General features: G+C 39.7%; 2 protein-coding genes and 2 long non-coding RNA genes across 6 annotated transcripts in view; 2 read left to right on the plus strand and 2 right to left on the minus strand.

The window, feature by feature from the left end:
* Nucleotides 1–27,065, plus strand: part of LOC309490522 (interferon-induced very large GTPase 1) — a 79,811-nt gene that overhangs the window by 915 nt on the left and 51,831 nt on the right. For 2 of the 3 annotated variants that reach the window (XM_082159739.1, XM_082159740.1), the window contains exons 4-5: nt 14,415–14,675; nt 14,783–15,043. In XM_082159739.1, the coding sequence (XP_082015865.1) occupies nt 14,415–14,675; nt 14,783–15,043 (522 nt within the window). Of the gene's footprint in view, nt 1–14,414; nt 14,676–14,782; nt 15,044–15,160; nt 16,582–16,902; nt 20,926–27,065 lie in introns of those variants that run through there. The other variant, XM_082159741.1, reaches the window with a different exon arrangement.
* Nucleotides 4–10,699, plus strand: LOC309490834. Its single transcript, XR_014202850.1, has 4 exons — nt 4–260; nt 4,499–5,146; nt 5,230–10,297; nt 10,367–10,699. It is a non-coding gene; the product is annotated as an uncharacterized lncRNA (long non-coding RNA).
* LOC309490865 lies at nt 10,245–11,211 on the minus strand. The gene is made up of 2 exons (XR_014202859.1): nt 10,709–11,211; nt 10,245–10,657 (listed from the first exon to the last, which is right to left on the minus strand). It is a non-coding gene; the product is annotated as an uncharacterized lncRNA (long non-coding RNA).
* The window catches only part of LOC309490716 (neuroligin-4, X-linked-like), a 3,341-nt gene continuing 3,167 nt past the window's right edge, over nt 26,892–27,065 (minus strand). The window contains exon 2 of the mRNA XM_082159937.1: nt 26,892–27,065. This exon is cut by the window's right edge and continues 1,586 nt beyond it. The gene's annotated coding sequence lies outside the window, so the exon portion shown is untranslated.

Consider the following 27,065-nt stretch of genomic DNA (forward strand, 5'->3'; position numbering starts at 1 on the left):
ATACAGTTATATGTATATTTGTGCACAATAATGATTTTGGAATGTTGGCCACAATTTAAATGAACATGTTTACCTTATACAACAGGTAAACGCATATAAATAGCCTTTATCATTACAACAGACCTTATCCACAGCAGCAGCGCCAACTTTGATTTTTAACTGGAATGAAAGCGAGGCTGTGAGGGATAGACATAGGCCTACATCTCTTCAGTGGGTTGTACTGTTATTTCAATAACAGTAAAAACAGTTGTTTTTTAATTGTTCTGGGGCTCGTTCTTCGTACGTCGCTAACTCAGTTAGCTGGATTTGATTGTTGACGATTTGGCATGATCTTGGATTGTTTGGTTCTTCGACGCTCATCCTGGACTTGCTGTCATAGCAACAGGTGTGCAAACTTGAACCTGCTCGGGAGCAGGCTTATTTCATGTAAACAGGATTAGATCCCGGCTTCATAAGCGGAGCTGATAGGCTACGGGAAGTCCAGCGCAGCGCGATAGTGCATTTTCTGAGATTGAAATTTTTTTCTCGTGACTCGTGAGATTGTCGTTTACATTATTAATTTGTTGGAAACGCACATTATTTTCGACTTGTCGGAGTCGGGCTTTAACTACAGCACAAACTGTTTGCATTGCCCTATGATTATTTGCGAGTGGCTCTTTCCTTTACACTGAGTCATTCTATAATTAGGGGTACATGTCAGGTCCATGGACTCTATTATCATTTTTTTTTTAAATCATGAACATTTCACTTCAATCAATGATCACTTTTATATCAAGGGACATTTCTAATTCATTTAATACAAAAATCCAACAGATACCCATCTTTTATCTTGCAAAAATAGCATATTCTATACTGGAAGTTGCTGTTTTTGTGCTGTCCGATTTGGTAAATATGAGGTTTTGCTCTTCAGATTAGCTCTAGAATGCATGTTTCTGTATATATTTCTTATAAATATTGTCCAAAATAATCATTAACTTGTGAGAAAGGTGTTTAAAAATATATTTTGCTCATGCATCTACATTAAATCACCCATTTTGTGTATGTCAGAGAAATCAGTGTCAACTGTGTTACTCCCTATAAAACCCCCTATAAATCAGCAATGATTTGTTCCAAAGTCACATGTCCAACATCACTGTGATGCAATTCCTTTTTTGGAGGGAAATGTGAAGACAGTGTGGTAAGTCATAACTTCTCCTCTTCAATATATTATCTATATTATTGTCTGCGCATAGAATAGATTCATTGACCGTCAACTGTGTTATCAACATGTTCTGGTGAACTTGCGTCACATGTTATATTTATAAATGTGTAGAGAAAGAATATAAAAACATAAGTTAATCAAGGTCATCTACTAACTAGTCCAAGGCCAGCATTTTGCACAAGGCCCTAAAATGGCCGAAATGTCAACCGTGTTACCCGTCAACTGTGTTACCTATCAACTGACAATGTTGACAATTCAGTTTCAATTTATGCTCACACTACATTATATGGAAATTACATTTACATTACACAAAATTACAAATTGCCTAAAACCATGATTTGCATTACAATGGATAAACTTAACTGATCTCATCACGGCCACACTTTCTATGAACTCAGTATCCATAACATAATATATTCACATTTGTCAAGGGTTATAAACCATTCAGAATTACTCATGATTGATTTAAACCTACATTTGTTGAATAAAAAGAAAGTTATCATCTTAAAGGAAGTTTTCTCTTTTCCTTCTAATGTGTCCTGTCAACGGTGTTACTTCTGTCAACTGTGTTACTTTCACTGTCAACTGTGTTAAGTGTGGTTTTTATGTCATAAATCTTTTAAATGTGAACTAAACCGTCAGAAAACTAGATAGGGATATCTCTGGAAATGGAAATCTTGGGTAAGGATGATGAATAATACTAAATTCAGCATACTGTGAATTTATGTTGAAGAAAAGTTTCATCCTTCATGACATCATCCCACAACGACCATTATGAAGCCCCCAATTCATATTTACAAATCAGTTAGACAGATAACCTCAAAAACTCTAGTGAATAGACTAAAAAACTTTCAAACAAATGTGTTATCAAACATGTGTTACTTCATTCATGTTTCATTTGACACAGCATTTGTCCGTAACACAGTTGACAAAATAATGAATCAAATGTTAATTTTCATTAACATATTTTTAAAAAATCATTAGAGCTTAAGCTTGCCAAATAACTAATTTAGCACATTAAGGGCATATATTATTTAACCACCTAGTTTATTGCTCAAAAAAGAATACTGATTTCCTGACTTTTTGGATGACATGAAATGTACCCCTAAATATAGAATGACCCCACTATTGGAGCAGAGAACTTGATGGAAAGTGCCGTCTGTCGTGTCATTCGGAGTTTACCTGGCGCTTTTAGGTTTAAAAAACAGTTTTAGGTTTTTAAGACCCAATGTTGTAAAGCAGTTTTTTTAAAGCAGTTTTTTTAAAGCAGTTTTTTTTTTTTTTTTTTTGATGAAGATCATGCAATCATGACCATGCCGATTACAGTATGTCACTCAGGCTTCACTAACGTCATTGGTACCATAGACTATAGGCTTCCATAGACTGCCATCAAGGCCTCAATGAAGGGGATTATGTGAACAGAAAGGGGGTTCACAATGTAAATGTGCAGCCCAGTTACTATTGGGATTCTTAATATTCCAGATTAATAATATTATATCAAATAAAAAAAAGGCAGTTGACTAAAATCTTCCATATCACAAATGTGAAAGCAAAATGGCCAGGATCAGTGTATGACTTAAGAATTTTCAGAGTTGCATTTATGCACATTATTTGAAAGTGGTAAGAAAAGTTCCACAATTAAATATCAAGCTCACTGTATTACATACACTTATGCTGATCCTAACAGAACTGCATTTTTTCATAGATGATTATGACATGTTCCTGCCTGCAGACAGGTGTTTTATGACCCAATTCCCTGACCCAAACCAGTTACAATGCAGTATAGCCAGGACAAGGGCACACAATGAAATGAACTTTGGCTAACTAAAGGGAAGATTTCAGTGTCTGAAAAGTCTGAGGGTTGCACACCTGACAGGGCCTGTGACATTGTTGCATGTGCCATATTACACAACATTGCAAAAAAAAAAAAAAAAAAAAAAAAAAAAAAAACACTTTTCATTATATGTTTAATAAAAGACAAATATACTTAGTTCCTTGAGTTTTATTTCAATTGTTCTTTGTAAAGAAAAGCCAGTGGTCAAGTGCCTGCAACGAGATATTAGACACATGCCTCATGCAATAAATAAAAAGGAAAAGTTGTCTATCCACTGCCCACCTGTAGGCCTGTGTCTCCTCTGTCTGTGCAGACTCTTCTGTAGGCCTTTCTGTAGATGTGGAATCCTGCAACTTATATTGCAGCCATAAAGCATACAAGTATGAATTAAGTAAACTTATTTATGCACTTGCAGGTAGGCTAGTTCCTCCATATGACAGTTATCTGAGGGTTTATTCACTGTCCAGTGCAATGGAAACAAATGGACATTACAAAGTCTTATACTTTCTTTCCTTTGGAAAGTTAGAAAATGTCCACTTACTGCACATATTTCAGCCACCACTTTCTTGGGAACAGATACAAGTGTTGGTGTATTATGTAAAAGTGCACAAAAGAGGAAAACACAATGTCATTACAATGAACTACACTCGGGAAAAATATTTTACATTAACATAAGTTTATCAGTTTTCACTTTCACAAGTCAAAGCAATTCATCATTACTCAAGATTTAACAGTTGAAATGACTATACGGCCTTAATTTAATGCAGCAAAAATTATTTTACAGTGTAGGCTACTTCTTAAGATCTTTTCTTCTTTTTTTTTTCTCAGCCTTTTTCTTGGTTGCTTTTATAAACAGACAACCATTTATTTAACAGTGTCTTTTATAAAAGAGACTATAATATAATTAAAAATGACCATTATGTAGAATATTTTTGTACTTCACATTTGTTTGTTCCCATGTTCTAGTGTGGTGAATGACATTACAATGAACAAAGTAATTATGCAATTATTAAAATGCAAAAATATAGGCTAATAAGTGATAAAAACATCTAACATGGCCACTTCTAACGGATTTAAATTATCTGCTACTTTTTGCCAGCCCTCTCTCCTGGCTTTTGCAGACTTTGAGGTGTTCCCTGGCGTTTTAATTAAACATTAAAATTCAGAATAAACTTCGACTATTAGTTCTTGCTCTGCTGAGGAGAAAAACTGAGCGCGCTCTTTGGCCACGCTGAGCAGCCAATAGCAGCGTTGCTGATCAATGTTTCTACTATCGATACATATCCCCTTTTCAACCAGCGCATGAACGCGCAATTATCTCAGATAACTCAATCCAGCGATACTAATCATATCCGGCAAGTGTGTTCGAAGAACCGAGTTAGCCAGATCATGATTAGCACGATGATATCATCTTGGATGTGTCATTTGATCTCGGATGTAATAAGCAACGTACGAAGAACGAGCCCCAGCTGACGAAAAACTTCAAACATATCTTTCCAGGAAATTTCAGTAGACAAAAAAACTCCAGGAAAAATGAGCTGTGGAAAATTATAAGTGATCTAGGAGCTTTATACAGCTTTTTACAGCAGATGCTACTGAAAACATGGTTAGTCTATCCCTCACAGCCTCGCTTTCATACATGTCATGGCGATGCTCTGAATAAGGTCTATAGTTTGTTTTAAATGTGGATTTATTGCCAATGTCAAGAAGTTGATAACATTTTTTTAATACTTTCTGACTGCATCAAAATGATTGAACGGTTCACTCGACATTGTGTCAGATCGTGGATGGCATGGAGTTGGAGAAGGGCAGCAATTAACTAATCTGTAGATAAATTTTTTCGATTAGTTGATTAATCAGATGAAAATTTGTAAAAAATTATTATACATTAAAAATGATTATTTTTGAATTAATAATTTGATTTTAATCCATTATTTTAAACAATGTTATTTCACATCCTGCCCAATGCTGTCCTCCAAACAACGTATAATATAAAGCCTTTGAAAACAAATATAGTGAATATGTGGGCTATGCTATACATCATTAGCATAAAGGGTTAAAATACAACGTATAATATAAAGCCTTTGAAAACAAATATAATGAATATGTAGGCTATGCTATACATCATTAGCATAAAGGGGTTAAAATACAACATATAATATAAAGCCTTTGAAAACAAATATAGTGAATATAGGCTATGCTATACATCATTAGCATAAAGGGTTAAAATACAAACATTACATTCTAAATCTAACTGGTTGCTTACTATTTTAAAGCAGAAATTAAAACGACTAAATAAAAAATTATTTTAAAAAAAGCACAAAATGTTAACTTATATGAGGTATGAGGAACACACATTCTGAGGATTAACTCTTCTGAACATAGTAATTATATTACATTAATGGGCTATACCAACAATAGTGCCTTTACTGTTCCTGCTCTTAAAAAATGTGATTACTTCTGTTACATGTATATTTTTAAACCTTAATTTCGAACAAACAATATTTTAGCAAAATGTGTATTTTACTTTGGCGTGCATGCGCCCACAGGCGCTCATTCATTGAAGGCTGTGAAGTTTAACAAGACGCTTGTTGTCAGAATATGCTAAATGAAATGCTCACAAGACTTTCTAGCAGGACTGTCAATAGTGATCATTTTGGTAATCGTGTAATATGTCGATTATTTGAATGATTAAAGGGATAGTTCACTCAAAAATGAAAATTGTATCATCACTTACTCAACCTCGTGTTGTTCTAAACCTGTATGGGTTTCTCTGTTCTGTTGAACACAAAAGAAGATATTTTGAAGAATGTCGGTAACCAAACAGTTGAAGGACCCCATTGACTTCCATAGTATTTTTTTCCCCACTATGGAAGTTGATGGACCCCATTGACTTCCATAGTGGGAATTATTTTATTTTTTTTGTGGTAATAAAAATAGACGTAAGCAAAGACAAAGACATTCCCGGGAAGGCGTCCAGGAGGCATCCGGAACAGATGCCCGAGCCACCTCAGCTGGCTTGATAGGACTCCTTCTTCAGCTTGACGGCATCCCTTACTTCCGGTGTCCACCACCGGGTTCGAGGATTGCCGCCTCGACAGGCACCGGAGACCTTACGGCCACAGCTCCGAGTGGCCGCGTCGACAATGGAGGTGGAGAACATGGTTCACTCATACTCAATATCTCCAGACTCCCTCGGGATTCGGTCGAAGCTCCGCCGGATGTGGAAGCTGAAGATCTCTCTGACAGGGGACTCCGCCAAATGTTCCCAACAGACCCTCACAGTACGTTTGGGCCTGCTGAGTCTGTCCAGCCTCCTCCCCGGCCATCGGATCCAACTCACCACCAGGTGGTGATCGGTTGACAGCTCCGCCCCTCTCTTCACCCGAGTGTCCAAGACCACAAAGTCGATCATTGACCTCCGGCCTGGTGCCACGTGCACTGATGGACGCCCTTATGCTTGAACATGATGTTCGTTATGGACAAGCTGTAACTAGCACAGAAGTCCAATAACAGAACACCGCTCGGGTTCAGATCGGGGGGCTGTTCCTCCCAATCACGCCCCTCCAGGTGTCACTGGCGCTGCCAACGTGGGCGTTGAAGTCCCCCAGTATAACCCTTTAACAAAGTCCCCAGTCGGAGCACTTTCCAGCACCCCTCCCAGGGACCCCAAGAAGGCCGGGTACTCTACACTGCTGTTTGGCCCGTAGGCGCACACGACAGTGAGAGATCTATCCCCGACCCGAAGACGCAGGGAAGTGACTCTCTCGTTCACCGGGGTGAACTCCAACACATGGCGGCTGAGCTGGGGGGCTATAAACAAACCCACACCAGCCCGCCACCTCTCACCATGGGCAGCTCCATAGTGGTAAAGAGTCCATCCTCTCTCAAGGAGTGTGGTTCCAGAGCCCAAGCCGTGCGTGGAGGTGATCCCGACTATCTGTAGTCGGTACCTCTCAACCTCACGCACAATCTCAGGCTTCTTCCCCGCCAGCGAGGTGACATTCCACGTTCCTAGAGCTAGTTTCCGTGTCCAGGGATCGGGTCGTGGAGGCCCCCGCCTTCGACTGCTGCCCGATCCTCTAAGCACCGGCCCCTTACGGTCCCTCCTACGGGTGGTGAGCCGATGGGAGGGTGGCCCCACGTCGCTCCTTCGGGCTGAGCCTGGTCGGACCCCATGGGGGAAGGCCCGGCCACCAGGCGCTCTCATACGAGCCCCAACCCCGGGCCTGGCTCCAGGGTGGGGCCCCGGCTGTGCCATGCCGGGCGACGTCACAGTCCTTGATTTTGCCTCAATCATAAAGGTTTTTTGAACCGCTCTTAGTCTGACCCGTCACCTAGGACCTGTTTGCCTTGGGAGACCCTACCAGGGGCATATAGCCCCGGACAACATAGCTCCTAGGGTCGTTCGGGTACTCAAACCCCTCCACCACGGTAAGGTGGCAGTTCAAGGAGGGGTGAAAAAGATTATGTGGACATCAAAACTCAGACAGTTTAAACTTTTATTTTATTACGCATATTTATAAATATATTGATATATTCTCCTGTGTTGGTATAGGTTTACAAATTATTCACCTTACAAATCTGATGGTGCACATTGCGTTCCCAGATGAACGTTATAAGTAACCCAAACTCACAGCATGCAGAGATGGTGTTTGAGACGCGCTTCACGAATGTAAATGATAACAGTTCACGTGGAGCAGCATTTGAACTCTGAGACGCATGTGACCTACACACGCATGTAAATAAAGCGCATATATTAAACCTGTGGGGCATATATGGCTTTGCGAATTCACAATAGCACAATGCTATGATTTTTAAAAGGTTTAAATACATTGTGCAGCCTTAGAAAATGGTTTTATAATGCGGTTCATGGATTCTCGTCCGTGGAATGCGCCACATCCGATATTTTGCCGGTTACTTGACACAGGTAAATTTCAATTGATGATTTAAAAAAATCAAGTACTCAAATTTAATCGAGGTATCGTGACAGCTCTTCTTTCTAGCATTTACAGATTAAGATATAACCATAAAATGTAAGTTATGCACTGAGGAAAACACGTCAAATGCATTATTAAATTATTACATCTGATGCTTCAAAACATTCATAAAGACGCAGCCTGTAACTTTTTTGTGTTCAGAATTTACAAAATATATACAATGAGTGAGTGCATCATGAACTTATCCTGAATTACTACGTTAAGGCCTGGTTCACACCGGACGCAGAAGCGGAAGATAGCTTCACGCTTCCTTTCGGCGCCCATGTTAACCTATGGTGTCGTTCAAACCAGACGCGGAGCGCCGCGGCCGGCCCGCGCCGTGAAGCGCCAGTTTCGGCGTCTGGTCTATTTTTTTGCGTGAGCCGCGAGTGATCCGCTTCAATTCCGGCAGGAAGTCACTCCAAGAAACACGAGACAATCCGGTCAATTGTCAAAATATAAGCAATTTTCAAATTAAAATACCGCGAATGACAACTGCGAAGCAATAGATATAGGGCAAGGGCTCTCCTCCTGTCTACTGGCACTGGGAAACAGGAAGAGGAAAATAGATTTAATAAATTTGAAGAGAGGATGTATATTTCAACGGTATATCTACACTACTACTGTCTACCATATTCTCTCTCTGGCTGCGTGTGTGTCTCGACAACGGATTAATAAAAGAAGTGTACAAACTTCTTGGTTACAGAAACATGGTGTATTCATTTTATGAGGTTATTTACTTACCCATGATGTAAAAAATAGCTCTGAATAAACAACAACTAAGCAGAAGCGCTTGTCGACCTCCGCGAAGAATACGCGTCTGGTGTGAACAGGCAGGCGCCGGACCGCGCGTGATTTTCCGTTCCGCGCCACTTCCGCGTCCGGTGTGAACCAGGCGTAAGCCTGCAATGAGCGTTTATACTCGGACTATACTTTAGACTGGCGGATTGCAGCCGCTGCGGAGTAGCCCAGTGCCCGCGTGACTCATCATAGACATAAATAGAGAGAAGTAGCTCCGGCAACAATGTTCTTCCGCAAGACGCATGCAGTACTGTTTATTAACTGCTAGAGCGCTTATTTATCCAGTAATGAAACAAGTAAAGTCTTTATGAATCAGTCATTCAAAACGATTTTAAAAATAATCTGTTCTACACACATCTTACATGGGTGTTCAAGCATATTCTACCCCTTCTGAGAGGGTATTCTCCACTGCTGGAGATTATACAATAAGGGACCGTTCGGTATTTATGGAAGGGGCCACCGGAGGAAAATAGGGGAGGGTCATGTCTTTTTATTCTTTGTTGAGGGGAGGGTCATTCAACTTTTTTTAGTCTAGGGGGAGGGTCACCCAACTTTTATATACATGAAAACAGCAACATTTCAAAGTGGCTTGTTTGGTGATATTTTTTTCCATTTAGCTCCATGTTGATCTCGCGTTATCAGCCCCCCTTCGATATCAGATGGGTCTGACCCAACAAAAATCCAGTTTGGCGCTGTTTGACAGTGCGCGCGCACTTCAGTTCGCGCTTAGAAAAAATGCATCATGTCAGAACAGAATGCCAATGAAATGTTTACCCGGCAAAGCTTTAAAGCACGAGCAAATAATGAACTTTTGTGATTGCGAATAAGTGCACAGTGTCCTGTGAGTGTAACTCCACCACTGCATTAACATGTGTGAACGTCGAGTTTTACAGTATTGCGACTGAGGCGCCAGAACTGCTGCTGATAGACTGTGCGCTGTAGCACGATACTACCATATTTTAGTTCCATTCTTATTTTGTTTCCACGATGTGTAAGATGTAGGGCTACCACATCTTTAAATTACTATTAGTATTATTTAAGTTAACATAATAAAATACGTAGACCTACACCACAAAAACTAGTTGAGGATAAATTCGTTAAAATTGGGCGATTCCAGTGTTATAGACGTAACATTTGCAGTCAAAACTTGAAATATAAATTCTCAGAAAATGCATTTAATACCAATATTTTGGAGTCAAGACATTAGAAAAATAAAGGAGTCAAGACATTAGAAAAATATCAGTCTACACATTAAATTTTATATTTAATATGAGGGAAATACACATGTGACGTGACGTGACACAAAAAAATCTTTAACTTTTAGGTGGCAAAATATGTTTTAGTAATTCTTCTATAAATTACACTGTGCAAACCAAAAGATATATACCCACCGGATGAATAAAGATCGGCCTCCACAGAACATAAAATATTATTTTTATTTAATTTTTCGTGTTCGCATTTATGTGAAAAAAAAACAAAAATGTTACGGGCGTGACAGTTCTCCATTACGGACATGACTGCTCTGAAAGCGACTTTAAAAATTTCACAGAGACCTCAAACAGAAAGCACAAAGCCTTTCTTTAAAGTGAATTTCGTTTTTTTATTAATTGTATCTTAATTTTAATCAATGTTTCATCTGGATTTAATAAATAAGAAGTAAATATAGTCGAAAATAGATAATCACGGAGGCGCGGGCGAGTGAACTGGACTCTTGTCTCATAAATGAACCGAAACTCAGCGTAAGGTATGCTACTTGCCTCACAGACCTGAGAAATATATAGAAAGCTTGAAATGTCTACTTTTAAACAGAACAATTCAAAACGAAGGAAAACAGACTGCTTTCTGCTTATGAAATGTGCATTTCTCTCTGCCGTGTTCTGAGAAGATCGCGACGCATCGTCAACTTCATCTTTGCAGTCGACACAGAAAACACTTGTTTATTAATAAACAATTAAAATGTTTCCTTGCTATATTTGACATATTAATTATCATTACTTTTGCTGGTTCTTTGTGACAGCTTTTAGATGCTTTATTGGCAGCCCCACCCACATGTTGAACGAGTCACAAACATCAGCACCGAAAACATGATTTTTTTCAAATCTAAAATCAAAAATCGTGATACGAACCGAATCGTAGGTTTGGTCTATCGTTACAGCCCTAGTAAGATGAGAAAGCAAGAGTTTATGGTTTTAAAAAAAACAAAACAAAAAAACAATGGCTATCGCAACATCTTTGCCAAGCGCAAACCAGTACAGAAGTAGGCTAATCAATAAATTATCGGGGAGGGTCATGCCTTTTTTCACAAACATTTTGGAGGGTCATAGAAAAATTTATTGCTGGCGAAGGGAGGGTCATGTCTTTTTTGACAACAGATCTCAAAACTCCTCCGGTGGCCCCTTAAAGGGATAGTTCACTTTGAAATAAATTTTTGATATGTTTTAGCTTACCTCAAGGGCATCCAAGATGTAGGTGTCTTTGTTTCCGCAGTAGTTTCAATTTTGATATTTTTAGGTCAAACCGTTCTTGTCTGTCAGTCATATAATGCAGGTCGATGGTCACTGTCTCAAAACACAAGCACAGAGTCCAAATTAAAACAATTCCCCATCGTCCAAATGAAACAATTCCCCATCATAAGTACACATTGATGGCCTAAGACACGAAACGAGCGGTTTGTGTGAGAAAACGAACAGTATTTATATAGTTTTTACCTCTTGTAACCACAGCCACGTCCAAGTGATCTGAGGGTGCGGGCGCTTCGGTCTGCGCAAGCGCCGGAAAGCGCCGAAAGTGATCTCTCGCGCCTGTACGTCACTCATTGTTTACACAGAACAGAGATTGTAGGTAAGACGGCTAATAGAAATGGTACTAATTTGCGCTTATTCGGGATGTTTCAACCGTCGTAAAAGAAAACAATTACGTATGCTCGCGCGAACTCATCCGGGAGTGGTGTTTTCACGAATTCCCAATTTATGAGCCTTCTCTCTTGAAGTTATGGTTGATCGCTCTTCGGCTGGATATCAACACACCCATAAACTTACTAAAGTTGAGGAGGGTCTGCAGCGATAATTTTTCCCCTGATGATTTTATAAACCAAGGAGTGGATCGCTTAGTACTGACATCATCAGCTGTGCCTATGATGTTTTCGCATCCAACGGAGGTAACATTATGTGAACAACGTCTTTGTATGTGTCCTTTCTATTTGTAAAGCTGACAACATATGCTCTCCACTTCTGTTGGCATCTCACAACACTTGCTACAAGAACACCACCAATTTTGAAGAGATCTCTGTCTCTCTGAGGCTTGAAGACGTGCTGCTGCAGCGGATGCTTCCTCCATCGCTCTGAGTTCTTGATCTGTGTATTCTGGTTCAAATAAATATGGTTGTGAAAAAAATTCAACGTTGTCTGTTGATATATCGAAATCGTCTTCCATTGCGATTTCCTGTATATCTAAATAGGTTTAGATCTTCACAGTGAAAGGTAACACTTCCGAAATCTCTGTGTAAACAATGAGTAACGTACAGGCGCGAGAGATCACTTCCGGCGCTTTCCGGCGCTTGCGCAGACCGAAGCGCCCGCGCTCTCAGATCACTTGGACGTGGCTGTGGTTAGAAGAGGTAAAAACGATATAAATACTGTTCGTTTTCTCACACAAACCGCTCGTTTCGTGTCTTAGGCCATCAATGTGTACTTATGATGGGGAATTGTTTCATTTGGACGATGGGGAATTGTTTTAATTTGGACTCTGTGCTTGTGTTTTGAGACAGTGACCATCGACCTGCATTATATGACTGACAGACAAGAACGGTTTGACCTAAAAATATCAAAATTGAAACTACTGCGGAAACAAAGACACCTACATCTTGGAAGCCCTTGAGGTAAGCTAAAACATACCAAAAATTAATTTCAAAGTGAACTATCCCTTTAAATAAAAAACGAACAGTCCCTAAGCTACAAGAGAGTTCCCAAATTATTCTAGAGAATGCAGAAATTTTTATTTTCCTTCAGAAAAACTCATATTTTTTTGCAAAAATTGCTTAACAATATGTTGAATTTGTTGACATTACCAGTCTGTTAAACTCATTTGACAAGTATAAGAAATAAACACAAAAAGGATTGTGGATTTTTCCCTTACTTCTATTTTTTATTAGTTGTTTTAATATTTTTTTATTGAATCGGAACCGGAACCGGAATCGTTTGGCGGAACCGGAATCGGAACCAGAACCGGAAAATTTCTTACGATTCCCACCCCTAGACTCAGGGAATCATTCAAATCTTTGTCTGCTCAAGACGTTGCAAAGGATGCTGGTGCTGATGGCAGCAGCCTCCTCAGTCATTCCACTAGGCCTGCCTCATATGCGACCGATTTAGTCCTGGCTCTGCAATTGTACAGATTGGGAGTGAATTTAGGGCTGGTTTCCAGGAGGAAAGTGGTCACGACAGATGCCTCCCACACAGGTTGGGGCGTGGTGTGCAATGGCAGGTCAACGTTCGGCACCTGGTCAGGTCTGAAGCTCCACTGGCACATCAGCTGTCTGGAGATGATGGTGGTGCAGCTGGTGTAAGGCCTTTTTGCCAGACTTGAGAGACCACCATGTCCTGGTCCGGTCGAACAACATGACAGTGGTCGCATACATAAACCACCAAGGAGGCCTGAGATTGCACCCTCTGAACAGACTGGTGAGACGACTCCTCTGGGCACAGTACAACCTTCGGTCAGGGCAGTACATGTGCCGGGCAGGCTGAACCAGGGTGCGGACATGCTTTCCCGGAGTGGTGTGACTCTAGGGGAATTGAGACTTCACCCCCAGATAGTTCAGTTGATCTGGAGTGTCTGTGGGCAGGCGGAAGTGGAACCCTTCGCCTCGAAGGAGATCACTCACTGTCTAATATGTTTCCCGATGTAGCAATATTTTTCTCTCGAGCGCGCCTGTATGCCTTTCCACCAGTGGCCCTGCTCCCCCAGGTCATCAACCAGATCTGAGAGGACATACAGTCATAGGGTTAGACTATGGTTTGCTGGATGCCAACAACTTTATTAAATATTTAAGTGCATCACACTCCACTGGAGAGTGATGCTTATCTATGGTACATATCTTTCCGACTTCCATTACAGATTGCCACCCAGCCTAAGTTTTTTCCCTGTACCAAGCACTACTGCCAGTAATAATCCCTGTCCAGTCTGCTCACTTTGTTAATGCCATCGAGCTTCCATCCCTGGGCCAGGCTCGCATGGCCTCTTTTCTGCCTTATGGGCTGGGACATTCCTGCACTAATAATACAGTGTTGTTGGATTGCGTTCCCCATAGCATCAGCTATTGACGAAATGTCGAGTGAACCGTTACATAACCGTTTGGTTACTAATTTAACCGAGGTTATGGTAGTAACGGAAACATTTTCTTTCTTAATACGCATTTTTGGTCTTATTTTGCATAACGCATCAGTGCACATTATTACAAAATAATTTTTTTCCCCTTGTCATCTGACATGCAGAGATTGCATTAGTGAATGCATATTTATACAGATAAACCAATCACTACTGACAGTACTTTTTTATACTCTTTCCAGAAGTTGAAAATGTATGCTTCTTGTTTCCACAGACATTCCTGCACCAAGTGGAATTTTAGTGCAGCTTATTGGGACCAGTTCTGTTACTCTTGCTTGGGAAAGCCCAGACAATATATCTACATTTGAGTTGACCTACTATGATACCGCTGCTACAAAGACCTCTACTATCACCACAAATGACACAGCCATAGAGGTGGAAGATCTATGTCCAGGAACTGAATACACTTTCACCCTTGTTTCAATATCAGACAATGAAAAACGAAGTGTGGGAGTTGAAGTGACTGCATGCACCAGTAATTATCTTTCTGTCTATCCATGCAGTATGAATCTAGAATTGTAAGACAATGTGTCTTTGAAATTGAAAAAAGAATTAACAACATAAATGTTTTCATGATTGCAGGGCCAGTCCCACCTGAAAATGTCAAGGTTGAGGGTGTAAGCACAACATCAGTTACTCTTATTTGGGATGCATCTGGCTGTGAGGAGAACAAGTTTCATGTTGTTTGCAGCCACAATGGAAAAATCATTCAGGAAGAGATAAAAGAATCAAGAACTGTGGTTTTCCGTGACCTAATTCCTGGAAAGAAGTACTCTTTTCACATTACAAAAGTTCTTCCAAATGGCAACAGAAGCAAAGAAGCTGTCACATATGCTCAAACCAGTAAGTATAATATAGCAAACTTCACAACATACATTTACATGCCTCATTTTATTTGATACATTTTTTAAATTGTGAAATGAGGAGAAACAATTGATGAAATGCTTGCTTTTTCAACAGAAACAAACATCCAAAGCCTTTTACATGATTTGGGGTTGGAGCAGTACTACCCGAACAAACTCTCACTCAGCGATGTGCTACAGATTGACAAAAGGTCAGTGACAGATGAGCCAGCCATGTCTCTGTCATCTTTGCCATGGCTGTTCCTGAAGAAACTGATGATGGTGAATGTGACTGCAAGAAGTGTCAAATATTCATCAGATGAGATTGAGGATTTGCAAAGCTTAGATTTGTACAATGACACATTGGATTTTCTGAATGATCAGAATAGCAGTGTAAACCCTTTAGATATAGTGACTGCCCTGTTTCTTTGTGCAGATGGTTTTCTACAACAGGAAATGGTCTCGAAAATGTCAATGTGTCAGTTCTCTGTTCCTTTACTTATTCCAAAGTGCGACACACAACAGTGCATGTACATGCTTTGGGCCATGAGAGATATTGTGAAAAAATTTAGACCTCATTCCTTGTTAGACTCAAAAGGTTTTGTGGAGGACAGAATTGTTCACTCTGAGTTCCCCCTAGTGTCCTTTGTTAGACTTGGTGACTGCAGCATTTCTAAATCTCAGATCTTAAACAAATTGCTCAGCAATCCCCAACAATATCATGACACTTTTGTACATCATGACATGGACTGCGGAGACATTCCAAGAAAGATATCAGATGGATTAGTGGAGATGGGTTGGTATCTACCTTGTGGAAACAAAAACATTGATGTTTTTCCTGAACCTGTGGCTGTTGCAAACTTGAGAGGTGACATCCGGACCTTTGAAACACAGTACTCTTTCTTATGCCAGACCTCCACTGCAGTTTTTGTGTTCTTTGACAATCTGGACACAAACTACAAGTTACTTACCAACCAACATGCTAAAGCACAGTTTTTTTTAGTGGGCAATGTGCAAAGTAAAAAAATTGATTTAGAGCAGCTGAAAAGGACCGCATCTGAAATGAGTTTGAAGAAAAACAACATCATTCTGAAGAACAATCAAAACGATGCAAATTTTGTCAAAAATCTGCATTCTGTAGTAAATCACATAATTAATAATCATGGCAAAAAAGCTTGTCTGGAGGAAATGGACACTATAGCACATGAACTCGGAATTCAAGTTGATGAAGACGTTCAAGATTGCCAGAAAGCAAAAAATAATGCACATGTCTTAACGACAAATATAAAGGAAACACTGCAGTTCAAGAAAGATCAGCTTCCCCTTCAAGGTCAAATCTGGAAAGATTTAGCAAAACTAGAAAAAGAGGAATGCAGACTCCGGAAAGCTGGTAATCAAAACATAGAGACATACAAGAGTGATCTCCAGATAAAAAAAAATGAACTCAGGAAACAACAAAGTAAATATGACATCTCAGAGGCAATGACCTGCTTTGTTAGTGCACTAAGTTCGAGCCAGGAGAGGCCCTACTTCTTGAAAGTGAAAGTGAAAGTGAAAGTGACACGTGACGGCCAAGTATGGTAACCCATACTTGGAATTTGACCTCTGCATTTAACCCATCCAAGTTAATGCACACACATTAGGAGCAGAGTAGTGAGTAGTTAACACACACACACTGCAAACATGGATACACACACCCAGAGCAGCGGGCAGCCTTTGTGTGGCGCCCGGGGAGCGATTAGGGGTTAGGTGCCTTGCTCAAGGGCACCTCAGTCATTTCCCACCGGCTCTGGAATCGAACCAGCAACCTTCGGGTTACCAGTTCAACTCCCTAACCACTAGGCCATGACTGCCCCTCAGTGGATGCGTATGAACCTTGACAATCTCTCGCGAAAAAACCTCTCATGCCTCCGTGAGCAGTACAAAGAAAAGTGTCAGAAATTTTCAGAAAACAAAGAGGAAATCGCACAGCTTGACCAACAGATCTCTAACAGTTCTTTAGGAATAGAGCACTTTCTGCGTGAAATGGGCCAACTCTATGAAGCCGCAGTGTCACTTCCAGAAAACGTAGAATCCCGTCAACAAATGCTACACTTACCTCGGCTATGTGCTGAGCTGATGTTGGGTGGCTTTCCTCTGGAACTGGTTGATGGAGATGCATCAAATATTCCTCTCAAATGGGTGAATGATGTGCTTCTGTATCTGAACTCTTCGGTGCAGCCCAACAATAAAATCTTGGTGGTCACAGTTTTAGGAGTCCAGAGCACAGGGAAGTCCACCTTGCTGAACACCATGTTTGGAGTTCAGTTTGCCGTCAGCAGTGGACGATGCACCAGAGGAGCTTTTATGCAGCTGATCAAAGTCACAGAGGACCTCAAGAAAGAACTTGGTTGTGATTATTTAGTGATAATTGACACTGAAGGTCTGAAATCACCTGAACTGGCAAAACTAGATGATAGTCATGAGCATGACAATGAATTAGCTACACTTGTTGTTGGATTGAGTGATATCACAATTATCAACATCGCAATGGAGAATTCCACAGAGATGAAGGACATTTTGCAGATTGTAGTCCATGCTTTCATCAGAATGAAGGAAATAGGTAAAAAACCCAAGTGTCTGTTCGTCCACCAAAATGTTGCTGATGTATCAGCCCATGACAAGAACATGAGGGATCGAAAGCTTCTGCTGGAGCAGCTGAATGAGATGACTGAAGCGGCAGCTAAAATGGAGAACAAGGAGGAGTATAAAAAGTTCAGTGATGTGATTGAGTATGATCCAGAGACTTGCAACTGGTATATCCCGGGGCTCTGGCATGGAAATCCTCCAATGGCACCAGTGAACGCTGGCTACTCCGAGGCTGTCTATGACCTTAAAAAGAACATGATGGAACTAATTGGAAAATGCAAAAACAAAACATCTGGAAACAACATAACAGAATTTTTGGAGTGGACAAAAAGCTTATGGAATGCAGTCAAATATGAAAACTTCATATTTAGCTTTAGGAACAGCTTGGTGGCTGATGCATACATGAGACTGTGCACAGAATTCCACAAATGGGAATGGTCTTTCAAGAAGCATATGCACTCTTGGTCAACTCAAGCTGAAACCAGAGTGTCAAATTTTGAGACATTAAAAATTAAATCAGACAAATCAGATCTGAATGATCTCTTATGCAAACTGAAACAAGAAGCTGTCACAAAGCTTGACACCTTGGAAAAGACCACAATGGAAAATCTGTCCAAATACTTTGAACAAACAGAGGGTCATGTCTACCTTGTGGAAAAGTACAAAGAAGACTTTGTGAGCAGCATAAAATGTCTCAGGAGGGAAATTGAGAGCTCTTTGCTGATGCAGCTTGAGGCAACGGTGGACATTAGGAGAGGAATGAATAATCTGGACAACATCAAGAAAACATTCACTGATACAATGGAGAAAAAAGTGCTGGGTCTACTGGAGGAGTTACGCAAAAACAACCGCTCAAAGAGTGATGCACATACGACTGACAAAGAACTTGATGGATTCTTTGAACGAATTTGGCAGGACACCATAAATGAGCTGTCATTTACTGGACTGAAGAAAAGACAAATATATGATTGTGTTTTCTGGCAACTTCGAGAAAACATGAAACAGAAAGGCAGTTATGTTGCAGAGCAATTAATGAGAGAAAAATTGGTGAATTGTGGAACAGGGGTGTTCAAAATCACTAAAGAAATCTGGTACAAAAGGTGGATTAAACGTATGTTCAATGACAACTCTGCAATGGACCTACAACATTTAGCTGAAAATATCATTCAGACATGCTCTCAGTTTGTCCAGGACACAACTTCACAGCATTCAGATTACCATGACACCTACATTCAGGAGATCCTACACATGATTGATTACAGATTAATGTCCAACAAGAATACAAGGTTTTCAGAGGAATTTGAACTGTCCCTGAAATTGTACATTTGTGGGTTTTCTGCAAGAACATTTCAAGACATGCATGAATGTTTCATAAAGGAGAATGACCCACGTAGATGCCTTGATCAGTTTAAAGACAAATATCGCAATGATTTCAAGGACCTGTTTCATGATCGCGATCAGTGTCAGAGAAAGGCAGAAGAATTCACTAAACTGTGCTTGATGCCTGCAGTTGAGACATTCATCTACAGCTCCTTGGGTCCAGACATCGTTGACAAAATGCTTCAGGGAAAAAATGCATTTCAGTTTAGCACTCGTGCATTTTTCCAGTACTCACTCTTAAAGGAACTTGTGAATGAAGATAAGTTTGAACAGTATGTAAAATACATCAGCTCATATGAGCATTTTGTTAAAGGCTGGATATTAGATAAAATCACCAAACAGTTTTCAAACGAACATGAAGTGTTTGAGTTGGAGGAAGGTCACCTTAGAGGAATCACTAAGGAGATATTAGATGCTGTCAAAATGGCACTGAATGAGACATGTGAAGATGGTATCAAAGGATTCATACATTGCATATGCAAGAAGCTTGAACAAAAGCTAATAATTCCCAAAGATGCTCTAGAAACAGTGATGGTCCTAAACAATGCATCTCAAGAACCATTTGCTGACTGGCTAACCAAATCTGTAGAGGAGATGGAACAGACACTGAAGGAACATCTGAAGAAAGTCGACATACAGGGCAAACTCCACAAACTCAAGATTAAACCCCAGAATGAGCTCTTCAAGAGAGTGTTTGGATGTGGGAAACAGTGTCCATTCTGCAAAGCTCCATGTGAGGCTGGTGGAGAAGCTCACTCTGAACACTGTGCTTCCGTACACAGACCACAGGGACTCGGTCAATACAGATATGAAAACAATGAAAAATTAGTGGCTAACATCTGCTCAACGGATGTCCACAGTGAAGTACACTTTAAGTGTTTCCAGACTAATTATAACTCTCATCCTTACAAAAGATACAGAGAAATCTTTCCTGACTGGCACATCCCAGCAGACGCTAGCATACAGGCCTCAGATTACTGGAAATATGTGATGGCCCGGTTCAATGCTAAGTTTGCTGAAGAGTACAATGCTCGCCCTGCTGATGTACCCTTGATGTGGAAATCTATCACAAAGCAACAAGCAGAGAACAGTTTAAAAGAGTCTTTTAGCATCAAATAAACAATTGTTCCATTTCACAATTATAGATTCAGCATTTTGGCAGCACTCTCACACTCAGCCTACAAAATAAACACAAAATATACATTGATAACATATGACCATCTCCAAAACACATGACTGCTTAGTGATAGAATAACACCATTGATTACTTGCAAAAGGTTTCAGCTGACTTCCAGTATCCATTTATACTGCTTGCACTTGGGAATGGGAATATGGGTTAATCATTTAAAAGGTGAGATAGTTTAACTAGGTGAAAGAAAAATAAAAGATATATGCAATGTGCAACAACATGGTGAAATGTTTTTTTTTTCTTTTTGTGTATAATTTTACTGTTTATTTGATAAAAGATTTTCATTTTTGTTGTCAAAATAATCACATTTTAATCATTTATATCTTTATGATGATATTCTACAGAATATATACTGCATGAATACTTTTATGTGAAGAATTCTAAAACAATAAAAAAAAAATATTGTTTTAAATGTATAGGTATTGATATTAATGTATTGTGGTTTTAATGTACTAGCCTACTTAATGTAACCAGTTAAACAAACCTCTGCTTTGGAATAAAGTGCTTGCAAAATAAATAAATGTAAATGCAAATGTGTTTTATCAAATGCAGCCTATAGAGCTACACGATTAATTGTTGAAAGATCCGGACGTTTTTACTCCAAAATGAAATTTTCTGTAAAGTTGCTTTAAAACAATATGTATTGTGAAAAGTGCCATACAAATAAACTTGAACTGAAATGACAATGTTTTAGCAACTGTAGGTTTATTTACTCTTTGGCCCTGTTTACACCTGCTATTAATATGCGTTTTGGTCGATCGGATCACAAGTAGACAAGGGAGACACGGTCTACTCCCGGTCTTATGGCGCGTTTCCACCGAGCGGTACGGTACGGTACGGTACGGGTCGGTACCCTTTTATTTGCGTTTCCACTGCCAAAAGTTGAGAATGGTACCAAAAAGCCGAACCGTACCGTACCACTTTTTGGGTACCCTTCCGTTGGGGTACCTAGCACAGTGGTACGGTACTAAAAGGTGGAGCTAGACTCACTGCAGGACGTTGATTGGTTGACAGAGAATCGTCACTTGCGCGTGCTACGAGGGGAATGACAACATAAGAAGCGCCATTTTTTAATATACAGTTTAATATAATACTACTGTTACTGTGTCACGAAATGTAATTTTAAGAGTTTTTCAGGCGAGAATGTAGTTGTTTAAAGCTCAAATCTGTGGTTTATTTATAAAGATGATTTGTTTTTCCCCGGTTGTGAGATCCATGCGATCAGCGGGCGCTCGGCGCTCATGTTTCCCGGCTGGATGAGCCTTTCCTCGGCTATAGTTCTTCTGACGTTCGCCGATGACTCCGACGGTAGTGGTTAAACATGAGATATAATTCGTCTTGTGTAGACCTAACGGGCGATCTTTGGTCTCGTGAATATATAATTCGTTCCCTGTCAATCGTTTTGGCTGAGCTAAGTTTAGTTTCATATTATAGGCTATTTGTATTTAACTTTACTGTTGTAGCGCAGCATTTGGACATTTGACTGAATTGTTTGCTTTATTTCTTATTGTATAGCTTCTTGTACCTTTTACTTAAACTTTTATATTGGCTATTATTGATAAAACTGAAATTTTACAAAAAGAAATATGGTTTCTTGTCATTTTCTTATTATAAGATTATCACTGATGTTTATTGCAACATTTGTACAAATGCATATATTGCCTGTAATATGTGTAATTTTTTTTAGTATTTAAACGAAAAGAGGTAACGTTAGGGTTGTGTTTTAAATTTCGTTTTGTTATAAATAGAATAACGTATAACGTGCAGTGAATAATCAATATGCGTTGCGCATGAACCACATTTGTGTCCCTATAATGTTTAATTTATTTAAATGAAAACGAAAAGAGGCAGAGTAGTGTTTTATAACATATTTCGTTTTATTGTTGCTTAAAATGTACATACAGAGTAACAGAGATAACCGGAGTAGCAGATCGCGAGCTGAGTGACGCTTTTAAGAACGCGCTGTACCATTTGCATGTAGGAGTCGCACATGGCAAGTACAAACTTTGCGTAGTTAATATTGAGAAAAGCCTAATGTCGGCGCTTGTCTTCTTGTGACAAACATGTCGAGGAGCAAGAACAAGATCTGCTGTATATGTCATCCATTGTAGTTTACTATGTTCTTCTTCGCGCGAAAATGACGTCGATCGAAACACCACGCCTATCAAGTAAGGGTACTGTTGGCAGTGGAAACGCTAGCCAGATCATGGTTAACAGACCCGAACCGTACCGTACTGTACCGTACCGTACTGTACTGCTCAGTGGAAACGAGACACATAGCCATTAGACACATAGCCTACGATCCAGGGACAGATTGGACATATTTCGTGTATAGACGACGGCCGCTAAAATTCACTAAGAGGGCTTTTACACGATACCGTTTTCAACTAAAAACTTTTTAGACGTTTTGGCCGTTTATTTAAACAACAATGGCGTTTTGGGGGCCTCAAAATAAACTATAGAAAACCGTTTTTGAAAGTGCCAGTTTTTGAAAATGATATCGTTATTGAATCCGTGCTAACTACAAAAATGCGAATTTGTGAAAATAGTGACGTCACGCACAACTACTGGCTGGACAGCGATCTGGCCCGATGAGGATCATTTTGACAACGTTGTCGCCTGTACGTGAAAACACAAAGGAAAAACGTTTCTGTTTTTAGTACATCGATGTTGTGTAAACGCACCTAATTCTCATCTCTTTCTCAACAACCATTGACAGAAGTGCTATTTTTTTATTTTTTTTATTTCCTACGCTGCATTTTAGTGTAAACCATAGACTAAAAATAAATAAATAATGGATGTAGTTTCCGTGACAAAGTGGGCGGAGCTGGCTGTCGCCATCTTGGCCGCGCATCACTCCCGGATAACAGAAAATGGGCAGCGAGGCGGATTAGCTGAGGAGACGCTAACAGACAGCAGACAAACGGGGAGAAGTGACAGCAGCGGCAATCCACCTGTCACTCAAGTGGCCACGCCTTTAATTATGCAGAACTTTAAGGCTTAATATAATTTAAATGGATGAGTTATAAAAAAATTCACGCCCTTCACAGTACTGTTGTCATGAAGGGCAATATATAGATATATAGACCAAAACCACTTTTTTGTACCAGGCTGTAAACATATGTTTCTGCTGTAAAGTTGGGCATTTTAACATGGGGGTCTATGGGATTGACTCTCTTTTGCAGCCAGTCTCTATCAGCCAGTCGATGAATTGCAGTTTAAGTCACTTCTGTGATGGATTCAAGAGAGAGAGACCGGAAGGTTGCCGCTTGGTGTAGACATGGCCGCGGATCACTTACCAATCTTATTAAAGATGAAGATTGAATTAATTCTGATCCTTAATCTTGATTGGCTGAGCAGTGTTCCCAAAGTGATTTTTCAGGGACTCTTTCTGCAGGTTACATCATTACGCCAGTAGGTGGCGACAAGTGACTCTGTCTTAATAACACTTTATAATAACTTTCTCTCCATCAACTCTCAATTTTTCTTTCATAACAACTCTTCTCCATCAACCTTGCTTCTCATTTGCACTTGCGACACAATCACCAGTGATGGGTGGAGAATAGCTGAACATGTTGATCTCCTGACCATTCTGTTGTCCATCAAGTTTGTTGTTGGAAATTACACTTCAAGTACAGCAATTTAATGCAGTTAATTAATGCACTACTTCCAATTAAATTAGTCATTTAGATGATTAGTAATTTGATTAAAAGGAAACGGAGTCTGATGTCTGGCTATGAATTTCTTTAATGTTCCCCAGATCAGAGTCACAGCATACAGTGTGTAATAACTTCTAAATAAAGAGAAATATCATCACCTTATTAATATATTTTTACCTTTTTTTTTTTTTTATCCATTATTAACACGTTTATTCTTCATCAAGTGTGGCGTTCTGATTCTGAACATATAGTAAAACAGGGCAACAGGTGTAAATTTGCTCTAGGACCCAGTAAAATGTTTATTTTGTCAGAGAAATAACATGTGCTTCATTTATTCAGTAATCTTTAAACCTCCAGGCTTGACATATTGAGACCCTCTTGCGCTCTTTATGCCATCTTTATTTTGGCATTCATTTACTAGACGCTTAATTCATTAACAATAGTATATACTTAAGTGTAGTAAAATGTGATCACAAAATAATACTTTTCACCTATTTTAGATATTTAATGAAGTCCTGGTTGCATTTTGGTAAGAATATAATGCTACAACAATTTCATGGCAGATGAAATTCTTCTCATAACCACCAGGGTTTCCAGTGCTTCCAGTCCATATCTCCATATTAAAGATTTCTATCTGAAATGAACAGCTGGTCACTTGTGCAGAAATATGAGTGACATTGATATGCTACATGATACACACCATCTCTATGCTCAAATACAAGAGCAATAAATCACCTCTATCCACAAATCCCAAAACTAAATGAAGCGGCAGAAAGTGAATTTAACCTCCAACGAATGGGATTCATAAATTTTGCTGGTGGCTGAATTACAACTTGCACCTGTTGTCCTGGTCACAAAGTATCTTATATTTCATTCGACCAGAAAAAAAACAAAAACAAAGGGGGGGGGGGGGGGGGGGGGGAAACATTAAACAAACAAGTAACTGAATATTTACAAATATTTTCAGTTGATTTGTTCTCACACTTAAAAATGTACAGTTAAATTCTGTTATCCTCCTCTCACTGTACGCCTACTGAAGACCCAATGAATGGCTCGTAATGGATGTAGAGTCTTTATTCTGGATGTACCACAACATCACTCTAGTGGTTGAGCGTACAAAACCAAACAAGAAAAATAACAAGAGTCTCAACTCATCTCTTAAAACAGTATTGATTATTAGAATTGAGGTTGTTTTGTACGCAGCTCTAGTCAACTCCTCATAGTTTGTTTAAAATGGAGTTTAGATATAACTACAACCACACAAAAGTCCACAGATGGTACATATCCACAGGTCCAGTCTAGACTCTCAGTAACAACCCAAGCTTGTTACAGTCTCCCGTAGTTTAGTGTCCAGTTGTTGCTGTCGTCCATTGGGCTGTTAGTCCACAACACAGAATAAAGTCCTGTTTTTATGACACACTAAACCTCCAGTATGCTCCCTCAGCTTGAGTCTGTTCATGTTTTAGTACGGCATACTGGCATTAGTTCTTGCTCCGTGACGATGGTCCTGTGTTTGGCTGAGAGAAATATTGTGAGCCTCTCAGACTCGACACACTGAGCCAACAGTGAGACAAACACAAACCGTCATCCTCCCGTGACACAGACAGCAGTGGCAGAAAAGTAAGACTAACAAGGCATGAACAGAAGAGAAGTGATCGTGTTAATCCCGCAGTGATTCTGAGCCATTCGTTCTTTAACCTGAACATGAAACAATCATGTCAAATTTGTTTATATAGATCGGGTTCGCCGCAACCTCTATTTTGCTGTGCTTGTCATAACCAAAAAGGTCAAGTGTGCACTGCAGTGCAGACAGATGTGTGATATGTAGAGATGTGGGTAAACACACCAAACTGATATTATGAGGTGCTTCTAGCCTCTTCCTATAGCACAACATACAACTGTTTTGTATATAAAACGGCCTAAAGCCAGGTAGGTTTTCATGAAGGAATGACAGAGGGCCAAAGATCTGATGTTTGTGTTATGAAGATTGAAGCTTTCTCTTTCTTTGTGCCTCTCTGACCCTTTTTACACCTGATATTACGATGCGTTTTGGCCGATCGGATCACAATTGGATGACGCTAAATACAGGTGTAAACGGGGTCTAAAACGTGTTCAGCTTGTCCACTTTCCACCACTTCCAGAGGTATTTAAAAACACATTCGGCGGATTGCTTTCGTAGTGTAAACGCATGTGAAAGAGTGCGTTCATATGTAAATTGCACAAACTTATTTTGTCCATTAGATCGAAAGGTCTGAAAAACCCATACATTTACCCGGCCATAGACCCTCCCCTCGAAGAAATCAGGACAGAAGTGGTTGAAAGTGGACAAAAGAGACGGATTAAAACACCAGTAAACGGGAATGTGTCTCTCTCGTCTACTTGTGATCCGATCGATCTTATTGCCAAGTGCAAACAGGGCCTCTGTCACAAATACTCTTTATCTCACACATTTACATTAACACAAATGTACAGGCTCACCTGGCAAGAGACATATTGGCAAGAAAACACTCTTCATGTGTGTACACGCACCAATACACAAAAAAGATGCTGATTAAACTGGGTTGTCAAATACCAAATGATGTAGAGCCAAAAGAGCAAGAACAGAGATAGAACAAGAAAGGCTGAGACAGAGAGAGAGATGAGATGAGGCCATCATTTGTATTTGTTTCTGAGAAAAAATATATTAATAAAAGCTGAATATTGGTCACAGGCCCATGAAAGAGATGCAAAGCTACATATGCATTCGCCATTTGCAGTATTTATGCAACAGTCTGGACCATCACATATGTCTCTTAGAGCACTACATGGTTGATGGTCAAATAATAGCACCAACAACTATATATATATATATATATATATATATATATATATATATATATATATATATATATATGTAAACCATTTGAAAGAATATTTCCAATAGATCTCTTTCTGGATGTGTCCTATAGAGTGGTCAGACTGAGGAGGACGTAAGGTTTGAGTAATGCTGATGAAAACACCACTGGGGAGAAGTTTCTGCAACCATTTTAAGCAAGCAAAGTTTAAAAAAAAAAAGAAGCAAATAAGCAAAATGCTGTGGGAGTTTACAGCTCAGTGTCCTTCTTGGTGATTTAAAATATGTCATGCATAGATCCCCCATAGCAATCCATGTAAATATATATTTATAT

The sequence above is a fragment of the Leuciscus leuciscus genome (genome assembly GCF_965113295.1).
Source record: "Leuciscus leuciscus genome assembly, chromosome: 2".
NCBI classification, from domain to species: Eukaryota; Metazoa; Chordata; class Actinopteri; order Cypriniformes; family Leuciscidae; genus Leuciscus; species Leuciscus leuciscus.